This window comes from Xenopus tropicalis, chromosome 7 (genome assembly GCF_000004195.4).
Source record: "Xenopus tropicalis strain Nigerian chromosome 7, UCB_Xtro_10.0, whole genome shotgun sequence".
Lineage (NCBI taxonomy): Eukaryota > Metazoa > Chordata > Amphibia > Anura > Pipidae > Xenopus > Xenopus tropicalis.
The window spans coordinates 81,711,567-81,738,069 of NC_030683.2; the positions used below are offsets into that span (position 1 = coordinate 81,711,567).

Here is a 26,503-nt window from a genome sequence, read left to right on the forward strand (position 1 = left end):
GCAACTTGTCTTTAAGAAATGTATATTTGTTTTTATGCATGATTTGCTTAGACATTTTTGCTTAAACAATTTTTATTCCTTGTTAAATAAACGTCTTTAATATTTGCTTTTTAACTATATAAAACTTTTTGCACTCAGCTATATACTGTATATATATTTGTAAATAAAAGTGAAAGAAAAAAAAACATGTATGGGGAAATTTAGAAACCTCAGAAGCTGGGTGGTTTATTGATGATTAAGTGTCCAAATTCAAGTCTGAACATGTCCTTCAGTACCCCTCCAAAACCACCCTAATTAACACCATATGTCATGTTCGTAAATACAAAGCTTCCTCAAGTTGCCATTACAAGTTTCTACCTTCTCCCACCCAATGAAACATTAATTAATGCCATATTCCTTTTTAAGCACACTCATGAGGGGAGTGTGTGAAACTGTCTAATTATTACTTTCTTGGGTGTCTTTGGATAAATAGAACTGTTAACCTGAATGCTTAGATCAGGGGTCCTCAATATTTTTAAACAGGGGGCCAGTTCATGGTCCCTCAGACTGTTCAGGGGCTGGGGACCTCAACTATGTGCGCCCCCCCCCCCGTGCATCCTCAAACTACGGTCCACTCTCGCTGCCTGCTCCCCACAGCAGGATCAAACTGCGCCCTCTCCTGTTTAACATCTCAGAACCCAATGATACATCCATTTACTGACCAGAAGCAGATTTTTTATACAGATTGTGCTTCCCAAGTTTTCTAGGAAGGATAATTCTGTAAATTACATTTGCACATGTAAATTAAAGTACGAAATTGTTATATATATATATATATATATATATATATATATATATATATATATATATAATTGTTAATTCTGCTGAAAATGGTTGATTCCTGCCCAAATTCTGAACCAAATTCTGGATTCAGTGCATCCCTTCAAAATATAAAGGAATGTGGATTAAATACAGTACTAAAACTGAAAGCAATTTTTTTTTTTAGATTTTGCCTTAAAAAAACTTTTGGTTCTGTGATTCAAAGGGGTCTGAATCAGACCTGAACTGGGATTCAAAATAGGCCCTGGTATTTTAAGTACACAGAGGCCCAAGCAGCACCACACTAGACCACTATATAACATCTGCCTATGGCATCTTAGGGCCTAACACAGAGCGTATGCTCCACTTCTCTCAGCCCACATAGTTCCTGTAACTATACCTGGTGGTCTAGGGGGTCGGCGGGGACGTCCGCCATGTTGCTCTACTATGCACGTGCGCCCGCTGCCTTCTTGTTGCGCGCGCCCGCGCATGCGCATTCTGTATTCTTTGCCGCGCGCATGTGCACTTGTTTATTTCCGCGTTGCGCTGTGTATGACGTCACAATGGCACGAAATTTGAATATTTAAAGCCAAACTTGCTGTGCACTCATTGCCCAACATAGGTTTACTTCCTGTGAGTTCCTGGGTGTGATTATCTACTGTTTCTGCCGTGTTTTGACCTTTGCCTGACCTTTCTTGTCTGCTGCCTGAACCGGCCTTTTGCCTGTCTGACTATTCTCTTGGATTCTGATTCCGTACTGCGCTGCCTGACTGTTGCTGACCCCGACCTGTCTTGACTACTCCGAATTGTTCCCTACCTTCCTGCCACACGATTGGTTCCCTTGCCTGCTCAGAACTCTCTCCTTGGGTCTCTCACAATAAGTCCTGGCGGCATCGGAGTAGCAAAGGGATCCTCCTGAGGCAGAAGTGTGAGCCGTGACCTGACCCTTGGCCCTGTTCTGAGTTTTGGGATACCGATCGTGACAGTTCCTTCAGGCTGAGAGGGGATCCACTTCCCTACTCTGTTCCATGCGTCTACCCACTGAATATGGTAGTGCAATTTAGTCTTATGACCACTTTGTGCTGACCATGCCAAATGCCCCCCCCCAACCGTCCTTTTGGTACTGGACCAGGAATGCATGCATTGTGCATTTGGTGGCAGCTGCAGAAAGAGACACACCCAAAGTAGTCACTCACTCAATCTGTGTGTCACTGTCACCACCATCATCAGAAATACTGAATTTGCCACTCCTGAGTCCAGTTTTCCAAATCCATTCCAATTTTTATTGCACAGTATGACTGTTAGTCAGTGTGGTAGTCATTTTAAAAAACTTTGCTATTGGTATTCTGCTTGTGCAAGTGTAGGTAATGCTTTCAATCCATCCATTGATCCCACTGGCATGTCTGGAGTAAATAGAGTGCTCATTGCCTATTTTTTGGTTATCTGGGGTAAAAGGTAGGCGATTTAAGTCACTTGGGGGTGCCTAACATTTTGGCACCCCAAGTGACTTAAATCGCCTACCTTTTACCCCAGGCTGGTGCCCCTGTTCGGAGAAAATCCGCTCCTTACAGCCTGAAGGAAATAAGCAAATCATGCACTCATGTCCCCCCAGCCTTACAGAAACCCACAGATTGCCAGTCCAGGCCTGGTCTAAATACTTTCTCAATGCAGTGTAAACTCAAGTTTTAGGCTGATGCCACATGTGGCATTTTTCTGCTGCGTTTTTTCTCGGCCTAAAAACGCCGCACAAGCCACACATGGCGTTTTTCAGCCTAGTACTGGTGACGTAAGCAAATTCCATTTCCATGGTGCGAAATAGCAAAAAACGCCGCGTATTTCCGCTAGGTCTGCCAGCTGCCTTTGCGTATACATAGGAATAGCTTGCTTTGCAAATACTGGCGTATTTCGGCCTACGCTTAAAAAATCCGTGCTAAGGCGTTTTCTAGCGTATTTCTGCATTGTGTGGTTTGCTTCGAGTCTTTTCAAGCTCTTTCTATGGATGATGATATCGGGCGTTTTCCAGCCGCTGAGAGAATTAGAAAATACGCAGCGGAAAAACGCCACGTGTGGCATCAGCCTAATTTGAGTTTGGGAGGGAAGGGGTGATAGCCATGCCTCATACATAATAGCCATAAACTTCTGTATATTAACACCAGTTGTTATAATAAACCGACCCCCAAACATGAAAAGTGACTAATTGGGCCAGATCAGGGTATAAGAAGTCTGGTTTAGAAAGTGTTGGTCATTATGCTGAGAGAAGTAATTGCCTAAAGCACATGGACAGCACTATTGTAACGCATGTCAAACCGCTATTTTTTTACATTATAACACTATATAAGAAAGGACTACCCTTCTGTGAGTTAGTGCGCCCCTTGTTGATATGTCAAGACATGCCCGCAAAGCCACATGGAGCACATCCTGTCAGTCTCCTTACAGACACCGCTGAGAAGCGACCACGTTACACATCAGCAAAACTTTTTCACAGGTCACTGCTGAAGCCCAAGCCCTGCAGCCGTGTGTCGGGAATAGTCTGACTTTACTCCCAGCTAACAGACGCGCCTGGGAGAAGCGGCTCAATGTACGCGAGCCTATATAACTGGACGTTCCGTTACCTTTGCGCGATTCCCTGCTCCGTTACAGGTGAGACCTGCCGGGCCCTGCATGCATATGCATTAGCAGACATGCCCCCCAATACGCCGCATGCAGATAAACTCATTTTACACAATGAGAAAAGAGCGTGGCTCTGCCTGCAGGACCTATAGGATCGCTGTGTTCAGGGGAGCGATGGGCGTGGCAACCGCGGGCCCCACCCTACTTCTGACAGAAGGGGAGGAGCTGCCAGTGTTCAGGAGCAGTGAGGGCTGAAGAGCGCTGAGCGAGGAGGGACAGCTTGGGATCTGATGAGGGATTCACACCCCGGCTTATCCCCTCTCTTTATGGAATGTTGCTGGTAACTCTCTCCCTGCTGTGTTCTGTGCATTTAGGTGAGTCTAGACGCCAGCTCATAACTCTCTTCTGCTGCTGTCACTGTCTGAATGAGTGTCCAACTCCCACCGGTTTGCCCTGACAGGTAGCATAGAGTTCCACACTGGATGTGCGTTCGAGAGGACCTTGCAGTTTAGGAATGGCCAGATAATGGCACACCTGAGCTTTACTGGTTAAGAGTTCTTTTCGGGTCCAACCATTTAACTTAATGCCCGTCCCCATTTATTATTTCCTCAGTCCTGTGACCTGCTAAAGGTTCTATAATGCCAGCTTTTGTGCTGTGCCAGAGTCCTTTCATGGCAATGCCAGCCTGTGCGGTGCGCCAGAGCGGTGCGCCGCTGCCAGACCCCGCTGAGTACGTGCACTCATGAACAGTGAGCCCAGAGTGTGGGCATAGAATGAGCCCCGTTATGGTACTTGGTGGCTTAGAACCCATTGGTAGCGCTGCCAGTGCCTCTGTGTGAGCACTTACATAGCGAGATGACCCTGTACCACGGAATTTGAAATGCCATTCGTATTGTGCTCTCTCAGGGAACATTACTGGGGGACCTTTTGTGTGCCTTCCCTGTCTTTGTGCCAGTGAGCTGTGCGTGCCCAGTGCCACCGTGATGCTGTGTGAGTGTCATTGTAGGGGCCAAGGGCTGGCTTCTTGCTGCTTTTGCCGGGCTGTGTGAGCGCCCTTTTTGGCTGGGTTTGGTGTCCGTCTCTAGTGCAGCCGGACTGAGTTGGTGCCCGTTCATTCTGCCCCGATTCTTTGCACTTCGTACCCAGTGCACCACGGAGCGCCACATTTAAGTTGATGGTTTTACATTCTGCGTGTAACAAACACGTTAGATGTTTTCTGTCTCATTGTTTCCCTGACTTCGCAGGCAGCATATGCGCAGAGTTATATGGGGGAGCGTGCATACGATCTGCCTGTATATGCATAGTAACTGTGAGAATGTGTATATGCATAGAAATGCTGAAACACATCCCCATATTTCACCTTTACAGATTCCATGTATACATATTACAATGAGAAGCAGAATTCATACAGTGCACTTACACCACATTCTTCTATTTATGGTCCCCTTTGTCTTGACTTGGCAAAACACATTTACACAATGCACTTGTAACCAATTCATGGTTTGTAAATCTATTGTGTATTGGAATATTTGGTAACTATTTCTTCATGTAATGAATGACATGGTGAAGCAAGGGATGCTTTATTCTAGCCAACTGTCCAACCAACTATGACCCATGTGTTGGGAGGGAACAACCTCTTGGGTAGAACGTTATTCAGTAGAGGAAGGGGAATTTAAGGGCACCTCCTATATCTAAAGAAATGGAGGATACAATGGAGACTTTAAACAGTTTTGAAATAGGGGCTTTGATTCTAGTCAAGATAAAATACAATGGCAACTAAATATTGTTAGAGTAACAGACCAACAGGTATGGATTTGCATAAGTCTACCTGACTACAAATGATAGTTCAGGGCCCTTGAATTCCACATTTACAATGTGATCAATTTTAAGACTGCAGAGGGGCTTCAATATACCTGTCATTATGGGTGTGCAATCAGCCAAGTGAGAGTAAAAATGGAACGCTAACTCCAGTGCGAATGCAGTCATGGGTGGTGCCTGCATGGCTGCAAAATTGGGTTGTGTGGCATTTATCTATATAATATTGGGTAATGTCGGCATATCACTTACGCATAGGTAGGGATGTGTATATAATTAATCAACATTTGTACATTTGCATGCAAACAGGATAAATATGTTTGCAAGGATGGGTTGAAAGATTTAGCTGGTGTATTTGTGAATAGTTACTCAAAAATACTGTAAGAATCAAAGTAAATGTGGAGATGTTAGTGGGGAACTATATAAAAATTGGTACGCCATCATGGAAGTGAATTCTTACATTCAGCTCTACCCTGGATGCTCACTGGAGTATGTCCACTATATAAAATCCACACAGCATGATGAACTGTAGTGTATACAGTTAAGAATGATATAATTTGATTTGTGCAAAATATTAATTTTATTTTGCAACGCATTTTATCTTGTTCAGCGCCTTCTATGCTTGCCAACAATGTATGTCTGCAGTGACAATTTTTGTGATGAAGGGGGCCATGTTTAGAGCAATGTTTATATGATTTTGTAGGCAATCTTGTCTAAATTGGCACAGTTATATTCTTATGTGCATGTGTGTATAAAATGTATGCCTATGTTTTGTGTAGAGCAGAGTTATTGGAGCAAGAACCTTCAAGGTAATTGCAGTCTGCTTGAAATGTTTGTAATAGTGTGTAGCAGTATCTCCCTTTCAAGGGTGAAACTGTGTTTACAGAGCCATGTCCAACTGAAATTTGGGTAGCGATATACTGCTGAGCACTGTTATTGTATAAGGTATACACATGGGTGCAAAATTCCTCTTGTAGCGTCATAAAGCAGAATTTTTGTTTGACTGTGTAGTTCTCAGAAGTGTAAATGAAGAGCATTTAGTAATCCGCAGAGCTGTGGCGCAGGGCAGTGCCATTCATGGAGTATTTCTGCAATTTTCTGAACAGCATTTGCAATAGAGTCAGTAAAATTTTAGTTGGGCTGCAGAGCACTATCCTCCTTCTGCCTAAGAATAAGCAGCCATTACTGTAGCCAGTTATTGTAAGACATAAAGATATCTTTATTAAATTTTGAGAAATATTTTGTAACAATATAAGGTATTGTGATGTGCCACCTGTTAAGTTGTGAGTAGTGTTAGTAAAATCTAGCAGACAGTCCTTCTATCTACACCTATGCCAACCGCTTCACAATCTGGTTACTCTATAGTTTAGCAGTATCTGCATTATCTGTACACCTTTGCACACCTATTCTGACACACTCTCTACTGCATGTTGTTTGCTATTGCCAGTCCAGCAAGCCAATTTCTTACTAGGTCTGGAATGCTGAAGCTCTTCCATCCCTGCACTTTATTTGTTTGCCCCACCCCTGTAACAGGAAGTCCTCTTTAGTTTCTGTTGCCAGGGGTGAGATACAAACAGCCCAGGTGAATATGAAGACACATTATCTGTAACCTGGGACATGTCTGGGCACGCAGCAAACACTCTCTGTCCAGAGATTTGGCCACTAAACTAGTTAAATTTTTTTTTTTTTTTTTTATTTGGCTTTAGCCTTTTACAGTCAACAGAATTCATATATTTTGAAGTCTTTGGCTTTTTATTAATGCTGATATTTCAGCAATATGTTTTAGTTTCTTTTAGGATAAGTGGTCTTATGAGCCAGTCTGACCAACTGCCCAAATAGCTTCTTCTTTCAATTTAACACAAAAATGTTAAAACTGAATTTTTTGTGTCTACATAGTAGTTCAAGTTGAAGATACATCCGGTAAATTCAGCAAAACATTCTTACTTGGGCAACAAACTGGTTGCGTGTGTGAGTGCTTGCATATTATTATTATTATGCCAGTAAATGATGCACACAGACTTGGTAATAGGCAATGTGTGACACCAGCTGTCTGTTTTAAAGTCAAATGTTTATCAAAATTCCACGTTTCTCTTTATTTGCTACATTATTTAGGCTTACACAGTTATTTTGCAGTATAAAGAGAAGGGGTCATTGTATAGTGAATAATAATATTCCTTGACCTCATAAAAGCTTTAGGCGAAGGCCAATTGCTTTCATACAGGTCATGGAACAATAGGGTCTGCATTGTTTTTAATAATACAAAATTGAGTCATGTGACACAAATTACATCACTAAGCACTGTTTATAAAAAAAAAAATAATTCACAGAATATACATGGCTCCTATATATAAGATCCAGGCATATCATTATAGTACATATCCTTAAAAATAGTTGGGCATGAAGCCATCAGTTATAATCAGTGCTTAGTGGTGTATTTTTGTTGCTTTTGTATGGTCGTGGAACTCCTCAGTACATCATTCCCTATATTTTTTCTGCTGAAATGTGCTTTGTATGTAAAAATAGTTGTTGTGTCACAGTTTTATTGCTTTATTGCACATGCTTCGACCAAACTTTGTAAATTGTTCTGTTTCTAAGTCTAGAATTTTCTATTACTAACTGATTTTGACTCTGTAAGCCCCCAGATGCCAGTTCTTTGTAAGGGGGTGAGGATAGTTTGTTGCTAGACTAAGTCTAATGTAGGCCAAAACTGTAATCAGAGTAAGTAAACAGAAAACAAAGCTATAAGAACATTATTATATTTTTGCCTGCTGTTACAGTATATGGGGACACATTAAAAAGTAGCTACAGGTTAGAGCAAAGATACATGTTTATTTGTCATGGGCCATACTTCACCACTCTGCCGCTTTTTACCTACCTATCTTCCTCGTAGGACCCATTCTGCAGCTTGAAGCAAATGCTGCACAATGCCAAACCCATCGCTAAGTTTCTTCCCTACTTTAATGGTGTGGATATTACTTTAATCACTTACTCCCTAGGTTTACTCAGTAGTTTGTTTGAGGTTCTCATTTCCATTTAACTTACTATATAATAAAGTTACTTGTAGAGTGTGATTTTTGTAAAATGTGTCAAATCTGGTTGGATAGACTCAAATTATGTACATGTTGTGGAAAAACATAATGTTAGCATTTATTTTAATGTGTCTGGTGTAATATGACAATGACTTTCCCTTACTCTTGAACCTCATTTTGGTGTATTTCTACTTGCAATGCAATTGTTAGTTTACTTGTCTTTAATATATTTATCCGCATGGGTTTGTGTTGTGTGAATAAATATGTGTTTGTGTTCTGAAATTATGTCATTGCCAGCAATAGGATGTTCAGAAAGTAAATGCAGTTAAGATAAATATAGCTAGTCAAATCTGTTTTTTGCATCCTGCTGTTTATTTGCTTTGTTCTGGTTGGGGTAATTTTGAACTCATCACCCCCCTTCACCCTCCTTCTCCTGTATTCCTTACTGTAACCTGTGTCATCTGGGATAGACTCTACACTCCCCATTAATCATAAGGTCAGGTCTCTGGGGTTTTTACAGAATACATATGTCCGAGGCTTCTGACCCATTGCCTCAGATATAATTCACTGTCTGTTTATTAGGCCAGTTAACCCCTCTATTACGACATAGTATCAGCTGGTTGTGAATTTATTAGAAGAGAAAGAGAGAAATATAGCTCTAGGGATTGATGTCCATTTTTTCCAGGATAGGGTTTTCCTAGTAGGATTTATTGTAACCAAATTGTACTCTGCTTCTAATTATTTTTGTACCTTTGGCTCATTAACCCTTCACCAGGAAAAAATATGGAGAGTAGATGTTGCCATTTGTATTAATTTGCCTCAGAATGTGCCTTATCATAAGAAGCCATCACAGATTTAAAAGATGCTCTTGACTGATCATATACAGATGTAGTGAAGCATGTCAGAATATGCCAGATTTTCTGTGCTCTTTAGAAAGAGAAGCACATATTAGAGGAAATAGCCCCCTCCCCACACATGCAAGCACACACTTCCTTCTCCTTATTAGAAGATGCAGAACTGCATCCTCAGTTATCAAGTCCTTGTTTCTGCAAACAAAACACAATGAACTCACAATTTCGCCAGTAAAAAATCTTGATCACAAAATCTTTCTTTCCATGTGATACTGTGCAATTTTGTAACACTTAACATTTTGAAAATGCAAATCATATGGATCCTGAGAATGTACATTAAACAAACCTAGAAGGCCAACACAGGAAATGTGCTCAATTGGAAGCAATTATTGTACCCTACAGCAATCTCTGACCTGCTAGTATGGAATGGGTTACTGTATTGTTGCCTTTTTCAATTTATTCTTATTGACAATGCTGCATTATAATTGCAGTGGTCACAGATGTTCAACAAATCTTATTTTCTAACTCAACAAAATGTATAATGCTATCATGGGGCATCCAGAAATATTTCTGTTTAGTGATGAGCTTGATTGGGCTGGCTAATTTTGTAGGGGGTTAAGGACAACATAATTGATACATGGGCCAAGCCTAAGGCAAAATGCAGTGTTTGTAACTTTATATAAACTTTATATGGTGTTTGGTCCACTATTGGGGATGTTAAGCCTTCCTAAACCTTCATTATTCTTGGAGTATGATATGCAAAAGGCATATGCCCAAAGGCATAGCAATGCTGGATGAAGTACAACAGAGCAAACCTGGTACTGGTAGAGGGATAGACACACCACATACTGGTAGAGACCTGACGAATGTGGCTAGTGCACAAGTTACCACTGATATAGATTATATGATAAATGAGTGGCTTATGCCTGACAGAATTAGGTGGGTAACTCCATAGAACAAGTAGCTGAGCAGTGCAGGGGTTAACCATAAAGTAGACCTGATCTTAGATTAATAGGGATAGCTGAACGATGAATGTGTTAACCTTGACAAAGGTAGCAGAACAGCTGATGGTGGGAGAGACAGATGAGTGATACATACAGGATTATTTTGCCACCAATATGGATTTATGCAATTTAGTTACCATCAACTACAAGGTACAGGTTTATTATTACAGAAAAAAAAAGAAATCATTTGTTTGTAATAGAGGCTATGAGAGATGTCCTTCCTATAGTTTGGAGCTTTAATCGTGAAAAATCTATGATTTTTGTTTCTTAGACCAAAGAGAGCAAAAAGGAGAATAAAGCTACTCCATGTTTGGTTTTTGCGAGGTTTTCCATTTTATAACCCTATCCTTTCCCCCTATGTTGTGACTGCTTTGTATGTCGGAGTCAATTATTTTAGGGAGATTATTTGTGCAGTAATCTAATTATCTACCCCACAAGGACCAAGCATGAATAATCTTCTTTCTCCTATATAACTCAAAAAATGACGAAAACTGTAGGCAAAAGCTCTATTCATTGCACTGATATTAAACAAGGGGGGTTACTGTCCTTTTAAGCGTAACAGGGCAACATGAGAATGCAGGGTTAAGTCTCTCAGATAACTGAGCAATACAAGTGTTACAAATAAGTAATGATACAGTATTACGTTTGAGGGATTTACTGGTTTTGCTACACAAAGATAGGCAGTGCAGGGTTAAGTCTGGCTGAGATAGCTGAGGCTTGCAGGGCTTGGATTTTTTGCACTTCATTTGTTTATGTTAATGTCTGCAACAGAAATAAGATGGAGGAGGGAGGCGAATGGAGGCTGTAAAATTGGACTGTAGGTTACCATTCTTGTCTGTTCAGATCATTAGGAATTCTTTACTTATTGGCACAAGGATCATGCAATATATATACAACATGCATAAACACATACATTACACATAACACTATCAGATTATGTATTGTCTAAATCCTTTAATTCTGTATAGTCCAGATATGTGTTCAGAGAATGTATTCTGTTTACACAACAGCAGTTATTTTTAGCACTAGATTACATAGGATTTAGATTATTTTGTGGGGTCCCACTATACTAAGTTAAAGGGTAACATCAGCAAACTGTTATCTGTGTGAATTTTGTCCAGTTGTGGCATTTTAAAGATCATTCTGCTCTTCACAACAAACAGCAAAATGAAATAGTCTTTGAAACTCAGGACTGATAATATCAAGTCAGCTGACAGTTCTATAGCTTTATAGCAAATTTCTGTGAAATGAGATATATGATTCTGGTAAATATTAATTATGCCGTACAAACATTAAGATAGTTAAAGCTTGGTGCAGAAGGGCATTATATACAGGTGTTTTTATATGTTACTTTATTATCAAGGTACAGAACATTCTTCAAGGAGAAAAACAGTTAAAGATATAGTCCACTTTAAAATCAACCTATGATATAGACAACATAATTGTAATACTGATCTTAATTTTGTATTTGTGTTTTCCTTAATACTTAGGTTTGAAATTTTGGCTGCTCTTTGGTTGCTAAGGAAATAGCTAAATTTCCCTAGCAAAGAGGCAGCAGTTTTAAAGGACTAGGAAAGTTCAAATCACTGGGTGTTCCAAGTAGTTATGCATTCCCAGTGATTTCAGTTGCTTACTTGTTCCCCCCTCTGGCACTTATTTTCTTCATAAAATGCAATTGTCTGGAGCACTTTTTGCTGAGCACTTTGCCGCAATTTTCTTTCTCTCCACTCTGGGGTAGTGCCTGTGCAGAACTTTTTTGGTGATCTTTGTACTGTGCATGTGCCCTGTAAAACTGGTAAATTGTTGAAGATAGAACATAACAGTATGGAGCTCCACAAGCAGTACCACGTTGGTGCGGTTTTCAAAGAAGAGGAGCTCCAGCTTGGGGTAACAGGTAAATGACTATAAAATTAGAGTAACAACATTGAACCAACACAGTTGATTTGTATTTTGGTTGCAGGATTACCGACCCCCAGCAACAGGATATCATTTTCAGTTGCAGACTTTAAAGTGACTGAATAAGAATGCTAATAACATACTAAAAGCTAATTATAAGAAGAACTTCCCCTTAAAAGAGAAGTGTGCAAAAATAAAGATACTAAAATAATGGACTTCTGCCTCTTTGGATGTAAAGTCTTCATAAAGCATAATTTTCCATACCTGCTGTGAGACATATATAATTGGTTGCTAAGTCTCTTTTTGTAAAAAAAAAAAAAAACTAAATTGTTTTTGTTCTTTAGCATTGAATATGTAAATTACTTCTTTGTTGTTGGGGCCACTCTCTAGACCAGGGGTCCCCAACCTTTCTTAGTCGTGAGCCACAATCAAATGTAAGAAGACTTGGAGAGCAACACAAGCATCATAAAAGGTGTCAAATAAGGGCTTGTAGCCTGTGCCTAGGGCCCATTGCAGCAGGAGATTCATGGATGCCAGGGTTTGTTCTTTTGTTTGCTGACTTGTTTAACAGTGGGCAAAATCTGCCTGGCTATAGATATCTATGTAGTCTTTATTTTTTTGCATTCTTGGTGCTGTATTCCATATATTTGAGGCATTATACAACTGCGGCTGTTTTTTCATAATAGCAAAATTATTTTTCAGACGCTTTCTTGTATTGTCATTTTGTAGTTCCCATAATGAATCTGTTATGGTCACTAGTGTGTAAAGTTTAGGCATTTGTAGTCCACTGCTCTCAGCATTTTACTTGCTCCCTGATCTCTGAGGAGTGACATTAGCCCAGATCCTTGACAAAATGTTTCTTCTTCTAGAAAAGCTTAGCAGATTACAAATGACTAGTGTTTGGAGCACATTAAGATTAACTTGGTTCTTTGGTTGGATTTTCTTTATTTTTTTAATGGCACTTGATGTTGGATTAATGATCAAGTAATATAAGCAAATCTGTTGCATATTACTCATCGGAGGGAACCAGAACCTAGAAGATGGTGACATTTATTGTATGAGAATATGTATTGTGTGAAGTTATGTCCAGATGGATATCTGACTTATTCAAAAGTTTCACTGCTTTGCATTTAACACTTCTTTGCATGCAAATCTATGGAAATTAAAAATCCTATGCAAGTTTCTATGGGTTTTGAACAAACATGGCTCTTTGCTTGTAGTGAAAGTGTTAATGTAAGATACAGCAGAGAGACAAAGGCTCAGCGTCAGTCAGCGTGTACGAGAAGGGTAATTACTCAGCCTGGTAATGAACAAACTGTGACCTCTTCCATCTCTGTTACTGGTTTTACTTTATTTTCCCTTTTGTTCCCTTTACATCCTACAAACTGTAATAAGTGCAGCATAAGGTTGTGATTGTGAGAATGTTTCCCATTAAGTGCTTAGGTTACAAATTATTGTACAGGTATGGGACCTGTTATCCAGAATGTTTGGGACCTAGGGTATTCTGAATGAGGAGGTTTTCCATAATTTAGTTTACCAAACAATAATGAAAAAATCAATAAGATTGTTTTACCTCCAAAAGGGATTAATTATACCTTAGGATCAAGTACAAGGTACTGTTTTATTATAACAGAGAAAAAGGATTTTTTTAAAATCCGAATTATCTGATTAAAATGTAGTCTATGGGAGATGACCTACCTGTAATTCTGAGCTTTCTGGATAACTGAGCCAATACCTGTATCAATCAGTAGTAGGGTTGCATAATACAGAGCTGTCAACTTTTAAGTAAGAGGGATTTGTGAGATTTCGCTAAAATTGGGAGAATGCTGCTAGGGGATGGGAGAACGGAGGAGAGCCACCAAAATCAGGTAACGCCTGAACAAATAGGGAGGTTTAACATCCCCCAGCGATTGTACCTTTCCTTCTTTAAAGCCTTCTATTGTGAGAACTTGTATCACACTTGTTTATCTACATGCCTCACTTTTGGTAATACAGGTATAGGACCTGTTATCCAGAAAGTTCAGAATTACGGAAAGGCCATCTCCCATAGGCTCCATTTTATTCAAATAATTCACAAAAGTATTTCGTTTTTTCTCTGTAATAATAAAGCAAGTACAATACCTTGTTCTTGATCCCAACTAAGATATAATTAATCCTTATTGCAGACAAAACAATATTATTGGGTTTAATTGCTGTTTAAATAATTTTTTAGTAGACTTAAGGAATGGTGATCTGAATTACGGAAAAACCCCTTATCCGGAAAACCCCAGGTCCCGAGCATTCTGGAGAACAGGTCCCATACATGTATTTGTTTATTGTTTATTACTCTGTGTTTCTCTCCCCCTTCTATGCACTGTGGCCTCTTATTTTCAATCCAAATCACTTGTATACTGGGTTATATTCTGGCAGCAGGTGGCCCAGCCCCAGATGTCTCTTGCGATTTAAAAATATTAGTCTTAGTTTGATGGTTTTTTTCTGTTTAATCTGTGTGATTGGGGCCTGATTTTATATGAAAATGGAGCATTAGGATCTTGCTGGTCCTGTTATATTTCAAAGAAGATTATATGGTTTTAAGGTCATGTGTTTCATGTGTGCCCCCTCCTCCTCTCCAGTACTGTCAATATCTCACCCTCACTCTTATTATTAAAATAAAATCTACCCACTCCCCAACCGCTTAAACAATCCACCTCTGTTATAATCCTGGGATTTCTTTTCATATCTGTCCCTGTTTCAATTTGCAAAGACAGCAGTATATATCCATATAAATTTGGAAATTAATTTCTTAAACATTTTGAAATTCTTTTCTTATTGCCCTTCTTGGTAAACCCACAGCAAATGGCTAAACTTTTACCTCATATTGACACCCACCACTTGTTTTTCACTTTGCTCCTTTGCCTTTCTTCCCATATTTATTTTTTTTTACCATGTGTCTCTTGTAGTCACAGAGCAGTTTTCTAAAATCTTTCTTCATTGCCCTTTTGCTTTCAGATGATTTTATTTCTTGACACTTAGTTGATCATCTGCCCTTTTTATCTGAAGGGCTTGAATACTTATATGCTCCTATTATCTGCCTAACCCACCTGACCCTACTTGTCTGACACTGTGCTGGCAGACACATGCCTCCTTCCTTTAATAAGTCTTTTTTAAACCTCTATAGCCCCTGCTGGGATGACTCTGTAATCCCTTATATTTAAGCAATTTGAATTCTTTTAAGAATTGTATAAAAATATTAATGATAACATATAATCCTCACCCTGCTTACTAGACTCTAAAATTTACCTTTAGGGAGATGTCTTTTGCAAGACCTTAATATACAATGCATTAAGCCTCCGCTTTTACCAAGTGCAAATAAAGCTGACACTTTAAATTACCTGAGTCATTATACATGTATAGTTAAGTTGTTGGCATAGAAGACATATTATCCTTTTTTCCTTTTAATTTAACTATATGTACACAATACATGTGCATTGCTTTGCATTTTTTCATTGACAGCATAGTTTCCTTTATGCTTTCCTTATGTGGTGGGCACTGTATTTGTAATTTTTTCAGTAGTATTATGACCCTTCCATTCCCTATTACTGTCCTGAAGAATGTTCCTGGGTAACAAACTCGGATGTCCATGCTCCATGGTTAAAACGGGAGTTTTTCAAGCAGTTTCCACTGAAACCTGGTTATGGTGGTCCAGAGGCATCTTCTGGGGGGGAAGAACTGTCAGGAGCGAGCGGCAACGCTCCATCTCCCTCTGGTGGCAGATCCAAAATGGTGGTGCCCATGATCTTCACGTGGGTTGCAACTTCGGTGCAGTAACATCACTTCGGTGTGTGACGTGGTTTGGTGTCAATTCAAGATAAAAAGAAGCCAGGGCCACAAGTTCAATGCCCGAATATAGGTCTCGCACATAAGGTTGCTGGGTGCACCTAGTTGTTGTTTCTGCATGATCAACAAATGACATGGCTGCCGGCACTGGGAGCTCCCTCCTGGTGTGGGTGGCCTGTGGTGTTTTTTTTTTTTTTTTAAAAACTATTGTTTCCCCAACCGGGGTCTCTAGTCCGCACCTCTGGTGGTGGAAGCAACTTTAGGGTGATAGGTGCATTCTGCTGTGATCAGATAGTTCTTGATCAGCAACAGGCTGCTTTATATAAATCACAGAATTCTGTTGTTGAACACACTAATCTATTTAATAATGCAGTGTCGTCTAACTGGAGTTGCCCTAAAAGAGATTTCTATTTCTAGTATCTCTATAGACCCTTAGTATCATTAGTATTATCATTTATAAAGATTTGCCCCATAAATAATCTATAATTGGCCCACTGCATGGAAAATCTTAAATAGCATTGCATTACAAGGTCCTGCTTTGCAGCTTACTTATCCATAATTACAGAGGCAAGTAAAACACTCATCCACATATTCTAAACCAGTGATCCCCAACCAATGGCTCAGGGGCAACATGTTGCTCACCAACCCCTTGGATGTAGTTATTTTTGAATTCCTGACTGGCAAGTTTTGGTTGAATAAAAACAAGATTTACTACCAAATAAAGCCTCCTGTAAGCTGACAGTGTGCATAGAGGCTGCCTAATAGCCAATCACAGCCCAATTTTGGCATCACCATGAATTTTTATGATGCTTGTGTTGCTCTCCAAGTCTTTTTACATTTGACTGTGGCTCACGAGTAAGAAAGGTTGGGGACCCCTGTTCTAAACAGTGTTTTTTCTCATCATCATCTTTATCCATACCTTACAGGGCACTGTCTTGCATTGCTCCATACATTATACGGTCCTGACCTTCAAAAACCTGCTTTCCAGTGCATTGACCCATACATTATAAGAGGTCAAGGTTTCCATCTCACCAAGCCATATTTATGTGAATTTCAATTTGTGAAATATAGGTTGATATGAACTATCATGTTTAAACACCCTGTATATGTATGTAGGTCAGCCCACCAGCCTGGATCTACAGCCACAAGTCAGGTCTGGATTTTTTTGCATTTATTGTAAAACAGAATGGATAGTGTAGATATAGATTGCTTAGCAAAACAATACCAGAACTAGGATTCTAGTAAGTGGAGAAAGAAAGATAATGAAATTCAGTGTTGAATGCTGGCTGTACAAAGGCAGATAAAAGCTGCCAACTCAGCCCCTACAGATGGAGTCGGCATCTTATTGGCCCATGTATGGGCCCTTCTGACAGCCTCTACGACTAATATCTGGCAGGAAAGATTTAAAAATGTCATTAGAAGAGGACTAAATTAGAATGTTGATATGGCGCTTTCCTGACATGCCATTGTATTGACATGCCATGCTTTATGATAGTTTTCATGGGGTACAAATTATCGGACCACCTAAATTGGGCCCAGCAGGCTGGTGGCCATATCAGGTTAACATCATAAAACCACTTTATAATAGGTACAGTTGAGTTTGGTGCTGATTAGCCTTTTCCACCTTTTGTTCCAAATTGAGTGCGGCTGCACCTATTGACAGAGGAGAACCCTGTAGCTACCACCCCCTCTAGGGTTCCCTTTGTACTCAGCATTAATAGTCGCAACACTGAAAAATTGGGAGCGGATGTCTCTTGTATGCCGAACAATGGAAATGACACCAGATGGACTTCCGTATAATTTTGTTTGATTTGCAGTGGAATATGCGGGCAGTTGCTGTAATTTTGGCGAATAAGGTACAGTAGCAGTAGGTACAGTACAGTTGCACCAAGAGCGTTGCCCATTGCAACACCAATAATGCTGAAATTCTGGCATAAAAGGCCGCATTGTGGGGAAAAAAACATGGCAAATGTGCTAAAAAATTGCTAAATGCACTTGATGTACATGAACACTCTGGTCTGCTCTTGATACACAGCAAAACTGTATAACACAAAAATAAATTTGCAGGTAAAGTTAATAATATTATCTTCACATATAAATAAACATCTATGTGACTAGCCAGTATAATCCCACTTTGCTGCCTTATACATGTAGACATACAACACATCTCTTTTGAATGCAAATTTGTGCAATTAATGTAGCTCAAGTCTAATTAGATGCAAAGTGCGCTCATGAATATTCAGTGGCTATCCAGGGCATCTGCAGACTGATGCTGATTGTTTGGATAGCAAGTTTACTGCCCCAAAGGGTGCAGGTGCTAAGATGCATACCTAAGAGCACTTGAATATCTATATTAAAAGAGGATGCTTTTAGTGAAAAGTTTTTCTGGGTTGTAATGGTGTTCATTATCTGTTATGTAAATGTACAGATTTTAGCAATATGGTGCAATATAGACAGCAAGCACTTGGGGTATAGGGTCTCTATTTTTCTTGTTTAATATCAGACTATATGGCACAAGAGTGTGACGCTAAAGGTAACAGTCCTTATCTCTGCTTCACGTACCATCTGTTTCGCAGTAGACATTGTACACAATCAAAGCGGATATGTTTCTTATTTGAGTTAACTTCTTCCCGGAGACAGATGAGTTAGAGGTTAGTTCTCTTATCAGTGAAAAATGTGGTAGCCATAAAGTTGCCAACTGGGTTATTCTCTTTGCATTTGTTATTTATAGTTCGGTGTGTTTTAAAGGAAGGAGTTGAGGGTTCAAACTAAGAAATACAGCACTATCTGCATCTATCCGTTTTTCTTAGCCCTGCATTTTGTGGCCAGGCTGAGAGAAGCTCCTTTGTGTGCCTGTATTAAAAACTATGGCAACTGCCCAAGTGTGGGCACACAGAGCAGAGCGAATCAGAGGAAGGCCTAAAAATGTGAAAGCGTACATGTTTTTTTTTTTCCTTTCATGACAAAATCATATTTTTGCACAAAAAACTACAAATTGTGAAAACTTTAGTAAATAACCCCGGATTGTGTTGGACTGTTGACCATTCTTTGGGGCAGAGTGCCTGGTTCCATTTCAGGTTTCAACCTTAAGGCAACAGCGTACAACGACATATGCTACCACTTTGTGGCTACAGTTTGGAGAAATCTCTTTTCTGTTTCAGCACAATAATGGCCACCTGCATAAAGGCTGTGGGAGAAATTGACTGCCTGCACAGAGCTCATACCACTGCTCATGTATAAACTATAGTTGCATCTTGTAGCTCCCATCCTTTCCCAACTACATGCAGGAGTCATTTAGTACCTCTACTAACTTAATGTTGCAGGGCTGCACTAACAGCATGAAAATAAAATTGCAATCAGGGCAGCATTTCCTTAGCTCAACTAAAGTCATGGCTAGGGCAGGTCTTGCTGTTTGTAGTTCTAAATCTGCTGCTTCATAGGCAAATAGGACACAGTTAGGATCCAGTCTAAAGGTGGCCATACACGGACCGATTTTTTACTTACAAACGACCGATTCCCGAACGATCCGATGCTATCGTTAAGTTATCGTATAGTTGGTGGTGTACGAACGATCGTCGGCCCACTAAACGAGCCGACATTATCGTCCCCAAAATCGATCGGCCAGGTTTAAAAATTTTGGTCGTTTAACGATAAAATCTGCCAGTTGGTGTGAGTGTCAGACATTTGTCTTTCAACGATTGTTCTCTGCGCATGTCACGATTGCCAGCAACGACATCGATCGTACGTAGATGTACGATCGTAGGTATTTTACGATAATGATGCGACAAAATCTTTCCCGAATTATCGTTGCCCGTGGATGGCATATCGTATGGGAACTCGATCGCCATACGATCGTTTGTCGATATAATCGTTCATCGCACAACGAGCGAAATCGCCTCGTGTATGGCCACCTTAAGACGGCTGTAACTGGCGATCCCTTCAATAGCTCACTGGTAGAATGAGGGACTGTAAAGGTTAAAGGAACAGTAACACCAAAAAATGAAAGTGTATAAAAATAATTAATATATTATATACTATTGCTCTGCACTGGTAAAAGTTGTGTGTTTTCTTCATAAACACTACTGCAGTTATATAAATACCCTGCTGTGTAGCCATGGGGGCAGCCATTTAATTTGAAAAAAGGAGAAAAGGCACAGGTTACTAAGCAGATAACAGATAACTAGCATAGATTCCCATTGTATTCTACACAGTTTATCTGGTATCTTCTTATGTAACCTGTGCCTTTTCTCCTTCTTTCAATTTAAATGGCTGCCCCTGTGGCTACACAGCAGCTATTTCTACTAACTATAGTAGTCTTTCTGAAGCAAACACGCAACTTTTACCAGTGCAGGGCAACAGTACATTATATTTTAATTATTTTAAAACATTTTTTTTTGTGTGTTACTGTTCCTTTAATCGTAATCCTTATGGCAATCTGCATTTTTCCCTCTGGGTCAAAAATAATGCCACCATGGCCCATGAAAAGGATGCTTGATGTCAATGGGACACAAGATAAAAATATAGGCAGGCTGGCATTTTTTTCCCAAAAAGGTGGCAACCGAGCCCTCCAACATAAAAAATACACCTAGTAGATTCACAGCACAGGGTCCTATCCAATACATACTATTTTCATAATCCATTTTCAAGGACATAATAGTGTCCCTTAAAAATTATGGGAATTTGAGAGGCTTCTCTTTTTAGATCTTAATCTGTTCATAATATTTTCTGTATTAAGACCTGTTATTTTTAAGACTATTTTTTCTATTTTGGATTTTAAAAAGCCCCTGGGATTGCAAGAGTGATTCTGTAAGATCAAGAGATTAAATCTGTTCAGCCCCTGGGAAATGGATCTGTTTTGTAATATATGACATTTTTAGAAAGGCATCTCTGTGCCTTTTAATGGAAATAGTGGAAAAAATGTATAGGGCAGAGCTTACAGAGATGTCATTAGGGTGATGCTGTCCTGGATTTTTGTCAAACCCTAATTCCTCTTTACATTTCTAAGGAATGAGATTGTGGTTTAATGACCACCATGCATTTATCTAGATGCCACTTAGAAGGGCACATTTAATCTGGTACCATAGTTTAGTTTGCACAATTTTTCCTGCAGTCGGTTGTGCATAAAATTCCATTCAGTAAAGGTACGTGCATCAAAATGCAGTTATGTAACTATAGAGAAAGTAGACCCTGCGTTCACAGGGGGGATGGGAGTCCGGATTGCCGGGTCTGCTTCCTCTATAGCCAATTCTCTACCAAGAAAATGTGTGCACCCACTGCCTTCCCTAGCAGGGAAGCCCTCAAGTGGCTTTACCATGCAGTAACTTAAGGCTAGTGTCACACAAGGTGTTTACTATCTGTCATAAATACACCAGCAGAAAGAGTGCAGATATACTGTCTCCCATTCCAACTTTAGTGTGCGCTGACCAACCTGATATTCACCTCTCAAGTTCTTATAAGGGGCACATTATTGCTCAAAAAAAGCATACTTGTATATTTTTTTCCCTCTCTGTTTTCACTGATTGGTTTCCGGCATACTAAAGTTGGAACAAAAGACTGGCGGAGAAAACAACTTGTGTGATGCCAGGCTTAAAGAAGGCGTCTCTCAGATGGTACATAGAAAGCATGTTTTGTATTCTAAATCAATGACCAAACAGTATAATATCTGTATATGCTGGCTTCAAAGAGGCCCTGAAAATGCAAAAGAAGGCATTTGGCTATATTTAAAAAGATACTGAGAGATAACATAGGTAGCTAGCAAAAGTTAAGGTGAGCATACATGGACAGATTTAAACTGGCGATTGTGTTCTTTAGACTGATTCGCAGCTAATCTGCCCATGTATGGGGCCTCCCGATTTATATTTGACTGAAAATCAAAAGGCAGGTTTGATTTTCCAGTGAGGTCAGGGCCTGCATCAGTTGAATTAGACTGAAATCGCCCACCTTAGGTGGGGATATCTGGAGCAAACATGAATGGCCACCTTTAGAAAGCCACCTCTATAGATCTGAAAATAATTAAAGAGTGTGGGCAAAGATGGTTTGAGATCTTGCCTTGGAACATGACTTATCTCTGCTTGTCTGCCCTGATTGCTTTAGCTCTATTTCCATTGTCTGAGACTGACTGGTCTTGTTAGTTTTCTTAAATGTTGCTTACTTTTTAGTTTAATTTGCTTTGCTTGTTACAGTTACTCAATGTTGCTTTCTTTCTTCTTTTAGCTCATTTGGAGGATGCTGGCACAAGTTTATATTTTGTGAACACTTCTTTGCTGCAGATCACATTCTCAAGCACTGTGGGGGTGTTCATCCCCTGCCCGGCTGCCGGATCCCCTAGTGCAACCCTTCGATGGTACCTTGGGACAGGAGATGACATTTATGATGTGCCACACATTAGGCATGTACATGCCAATGGCACACTTCAGCTGTACCCTTTCTCCCCGTCCGCTTTCAATAGCTTTATACATGACAATGACTATTTCTGCACAGCCGAGAACTCCGCAGGCAAGATTCGGAGTCCGAACATTCGTGTCAAAGCAGGTAAGGGTAAGGTTTTTTTCCACTGAGATCATCTGATCCCACTCACTAGTGGCCAATGCTTGCATCATTCAGCCTTCAAGATATTTTGATATTTGTTTTTTTTTTCATCCTATTTATTACATTTGTATTTGTATATGAATAACCAGAACAGTGATTACTTGTTATCTGCTGGTACTATTACAATGCAATAAGGTAGCCTTCTAAAACTTGTGTCCAGTTTATTCTGAATACTTGCTTGACATTGTTCCTGTTGTTTATTGACTGGCACAATTTCTTTTTTACATGTGCTAACGGCCCAATTAAATTTTTTCCACTACTTACTAATCTGGTTAGTGAAGTTGCTTGTACAACGTACTAACCGCCACTGTGACCTTTTTTTCAGAACATACTAACTCCCCCAGCAACATTTATTATTTTTTATTTAGTGACTGGCCCAGTGAAATGTCAGTGTGTTACTGCCATTACCTCCTTATACATACTGGCTGGCATAGTGACATTGCTCCCTCTGCATGGTGACATTGCTCCCAGTACATGCTGACTGACACTGACTCTCACAGTATTTACAGTGGCACTTACTGATTGTATCACAACATTCTGAGCCATGTTGATTGTAAGCTCTACGGGGCAGGGACCTCCTTCCTACTGTGTCTCATACCACATGGCACTTATATATATATATGTATACATATATGTATTTATTGTATTTATTTATTATATCACTTGTCCTCCCTGTGTGTAATTTTGTATTCTGTAAGACTGTACAGCGCTGCGTACCCTTGTGGCGCTTTATAAATAAAGTTATACATACATACATTGGTACTTATCTTGCCCTTGACCACATATTAATATAAGCACACATTGCCCAGTTTCTCTGATCCAAGCACACTCTGGTAGAGTGGAATTGATCCCAACACCTTCTAGTTGCTTTACATGGAACACAGCATATATTGCCCTGTGGCGTCGATTCTGTTGTATAAAGGCTTAAGACTGGAGAGAGGGCCCATATGGATAAAGGCACTATCTTTTGCCATTAATTAAAAGTACTAGCTGGGCTTAATGTGGTTGATCCTTAGTAGTGATGTGCAGGTCACGCAAATGTCAACCCATACCTGACCCTAACTGCAAAACCTTAACCCGAATCCAAACCTAAGCCACAAAATGAAGAACCTAAACCCAAACATGCACAAAGTAACAGTAAATATCACTTACAGCAGTGTTTCATGCAAAATATAACACATTAACACATTTTTTAAAAGGAAAGGCAGGTACTTTTTCCATTGGCAATTTGATGCTGAGCTGACAGCTGTAGTGAAAGGTATCAGTAGTCTTTGGCCTACCTATATTGGGAAAAACCCTATTTGATAAAGCATAGTATTTACTCTTACACTATCTATATGAACAGGGGGCTTAGAAAACTGTGGTGGGCTGGTGGAATGCAGCTTTTATCCAGCTGTTAGACCAACACAAAATAACTGGGGAGGCTGAAAAACTGAAAATTGTAAACCACTAAAAAAAAATTTCATTGGAAACAGGCTCAAACAAAAGTAGGGAAATGCATAGGGGCAGGTGGAGGATGGAAAAATGCTATACCTCCCTAAGGAAAGGACCAATTCAGTGCTTCTGTTGAGAGGAGATTGAAGCTCCATTGGGACATCCACCAGTTTATTATTTTTATATATATTTTTTTTGTAACTCTCTTCCCCAACCTCAGACCACAAAAGTTCCTGTTACTCCTGTGGAGGAGTGTATGATCAGCCTCCCCAAATCTTTACTATATAAAAAGCATTCATAAAATTAACACTATCGCAAGGTAGTAAGTTGTGGGAGACAGGCTTCATGTGCAATATTAAGGAATATTTATATCTTATTGTGTCTTGAACTTATTAGCCTAATAATACAGAAGTGAGGGACTTATGGGTAAATATAAGTAAAACATCACTAGATATTCCGTTTCTTGACCAGTTGATCCTTAGAGATGCTAAGCCATTAGGTATGGCATTGACATTATTATTCCATGAATTCCCATAGAATAAGAAAATGAAACATTTACCTGTGCTGGTCAAAGTGGTTCCTGTGCAAAGTGGTTCCTTTCTCAAAGGAAATACCTCTGTGCAAAAGCTGCAGCTGTATCCTGTGAAACAGCATCAGGACCATGGACAGTTCCAATTTTGCTCTGTGGTCCTTTCAAATTCATGCTGTACAAAACATTAAAGGGGACAAATTAGATAAATGGGAAAAACCCTAATTTTGTAGGCAATTATGAATAATATACGGTGCTGGTTTCACTTTGTGCTAAAAATTAATCATATCTGTAAAAATGGCCCCTTTATTGGAGCTCCCTATAGATCCTATCACTTCTCTGTCCGAGTTTGAAATGAAGAGTGGGCGTGCCCTAACGGTCCCTGCCAGAAGCCCAGTAGGAGGGGGAGAGCCAATCACAGCCCTGCACTCACACAAGCAAAGACAGGCTTCAGTTCCCTATAAGGTCAGCCTAGCTGCTGATTGGTTCCTATCCTACAGTGCAGTGTATGGAGGGCCGCTGGCTCCCCTGCACTTTCAGAGAATTCAGCCAGCAGGAAGTGGAACAGATGGGCTGGGCTAGTGGGGTTTTGGTTAAATTTCTCAATAAATCAGTCATAGAAATACAACTTTTTTAAGCACATTCCTTCTATATATAGAGGAGTATAATTCACTGGTACATTCTTAATTTGTATAACATCCCTATTTCAGACAGACTTTGCTTATTTCTCTGATTTTCCTAACATCTTTATGATTTTTTTCTCAGCTCAAACCTGACAACATCCCATTATTTCCAGTGGAAGAATGAAAGATGTTTTTTTTAGTGAGGGAAAGATGTAATGTTCTAATTCATCAATAATTTAGGCAGTAATTGCTATTAAAAAAATGTATTGTAGTAATATTTTACTGCTTCCACAATGATTTGGACACAACTTTGACAGAAACATTTTAAAGCTCTTTATAAACTGTGACATCAATTTTTCACCAATAAGGTGTAAGATCTCAGTGCCAACATAGTTCCAGAATGGAAACACATTTCATGACATAATTTGGCATAGATACAACAGGTTGTATCTACAAAGCACAGTAATTTAAAGTTACAGTGTACAGAAATGGGATCCTTTATCTGGAAACCCGTTATTCAGAAAGCTCAGGTTGGCCATCTCCCATACACTCTATTTTAATAAAATAATTGAATTTTTTAAAATTGATTTTCCTTTTTTTCTGTAATAATAAAACAGTATCTGGTACTTGATCCCAACTAAGATATAATTAATCCTTCTTGAAAGCAAACAATCCTATTGGAATTATGTAATATTTAAATAACTTTTTAGTAGACCAAAAAAAGTAGAAAGTATAGAGATCAAAATTACAGAAAGACCCGTTTTCCAGAAGACCCTAAGTCCCGAGCATTCTGAATTGTAGGCCTCATCCATGTATTCTAACAAGAAATACTGAATTATCGTGTCGTTTTATTATAACAGTTCATAACACTAATAATTGTGCTTTTTAAAGAAATCAGGGAAGATGACTTGCATTTGATAACTAAAAGTGGCAATAAGGGAAAAGTAAGAGAAAATTGTTATTTTGTGATTTTCTGTGTCCTTGCCAAAGCTTTACACAGCTGTGGAACTCAAAACTGTTTTTTGAGTGTTGGTATAAGGTACAATAGAGTTTGTCACAACTGCTTTCATTTGTTACGTGCTTCCTCAAGTGGGTGGTGATATTAAGGACAAATAGAATTTACCTTACAATTTAAATTTACATTCTTCAAGAGTTTATTTAGTAAAAAAGAGTGTGGTCCTATAAACTGCATGGTCTAAAAAGGCAATATTGTGGATATAAAGCTGTTAAATTGTTACACTTTTTTGATTAAAATTGTACTTGGCTCAATATATTGTAATTATTAAAGGTGTGTTTTGTTAACACCTCTTTTCCATTTTTCACATGTTCTTTACTCCCAGTAACATTAATCTATATTTCAGTTTTCAGGGAACCATATACCGTTCGAGTGGAGGATCAGCGCGCCATGCGGGGAAGCGCAGCTGTCTTTAAGTGCCTCACCCCTCCCTCTGTGCAGGAATATGTTAGTGTGGTGTCCTGGGAAAAGGATACTGTGTCTCTCACATCAGGT

General features: G+C 39.5%; 1 protein-coding gene across 3 annotated transcripts in view; it reads left to right on the forward strand.

Moving 5' to 3' along the window:
* Window positions 1-3,223: 3,223 nt before the first annotated feature.
* dscaml1 (Down syndrome cell adhesion molecule like 1) overlaps window positions 3,224-26,503 on the forward strand; it is a 141,546-nt gene continuing 118,266 nt past the window's right edge. Inside the window, exons 1-3 of one of the 3 annotated variants that reach the window (XM_031905607.1) lie at window positions 3,224-3,782; window positions 22,033-22,350; window positions 26,355-26,501. In XM_031905607.1, coding sequence (XP_031761467.1) covers window positions 3,740-3,782; window positions 22,033-22,350; window positions 26,355-26,501 — 508 coding nt within the window. In that variant the 5' untranslated portion in view covers window positions 3,224-3,739. The remainder of the gene's footprint in view (window positions 3,783-22,032; window positions 22,351-26,354; window positions 26,502-26,503) is intronic. The other 2 variants (XM_002932905.5, XM_004916065.4) reach the window with 2 other exon arrangements.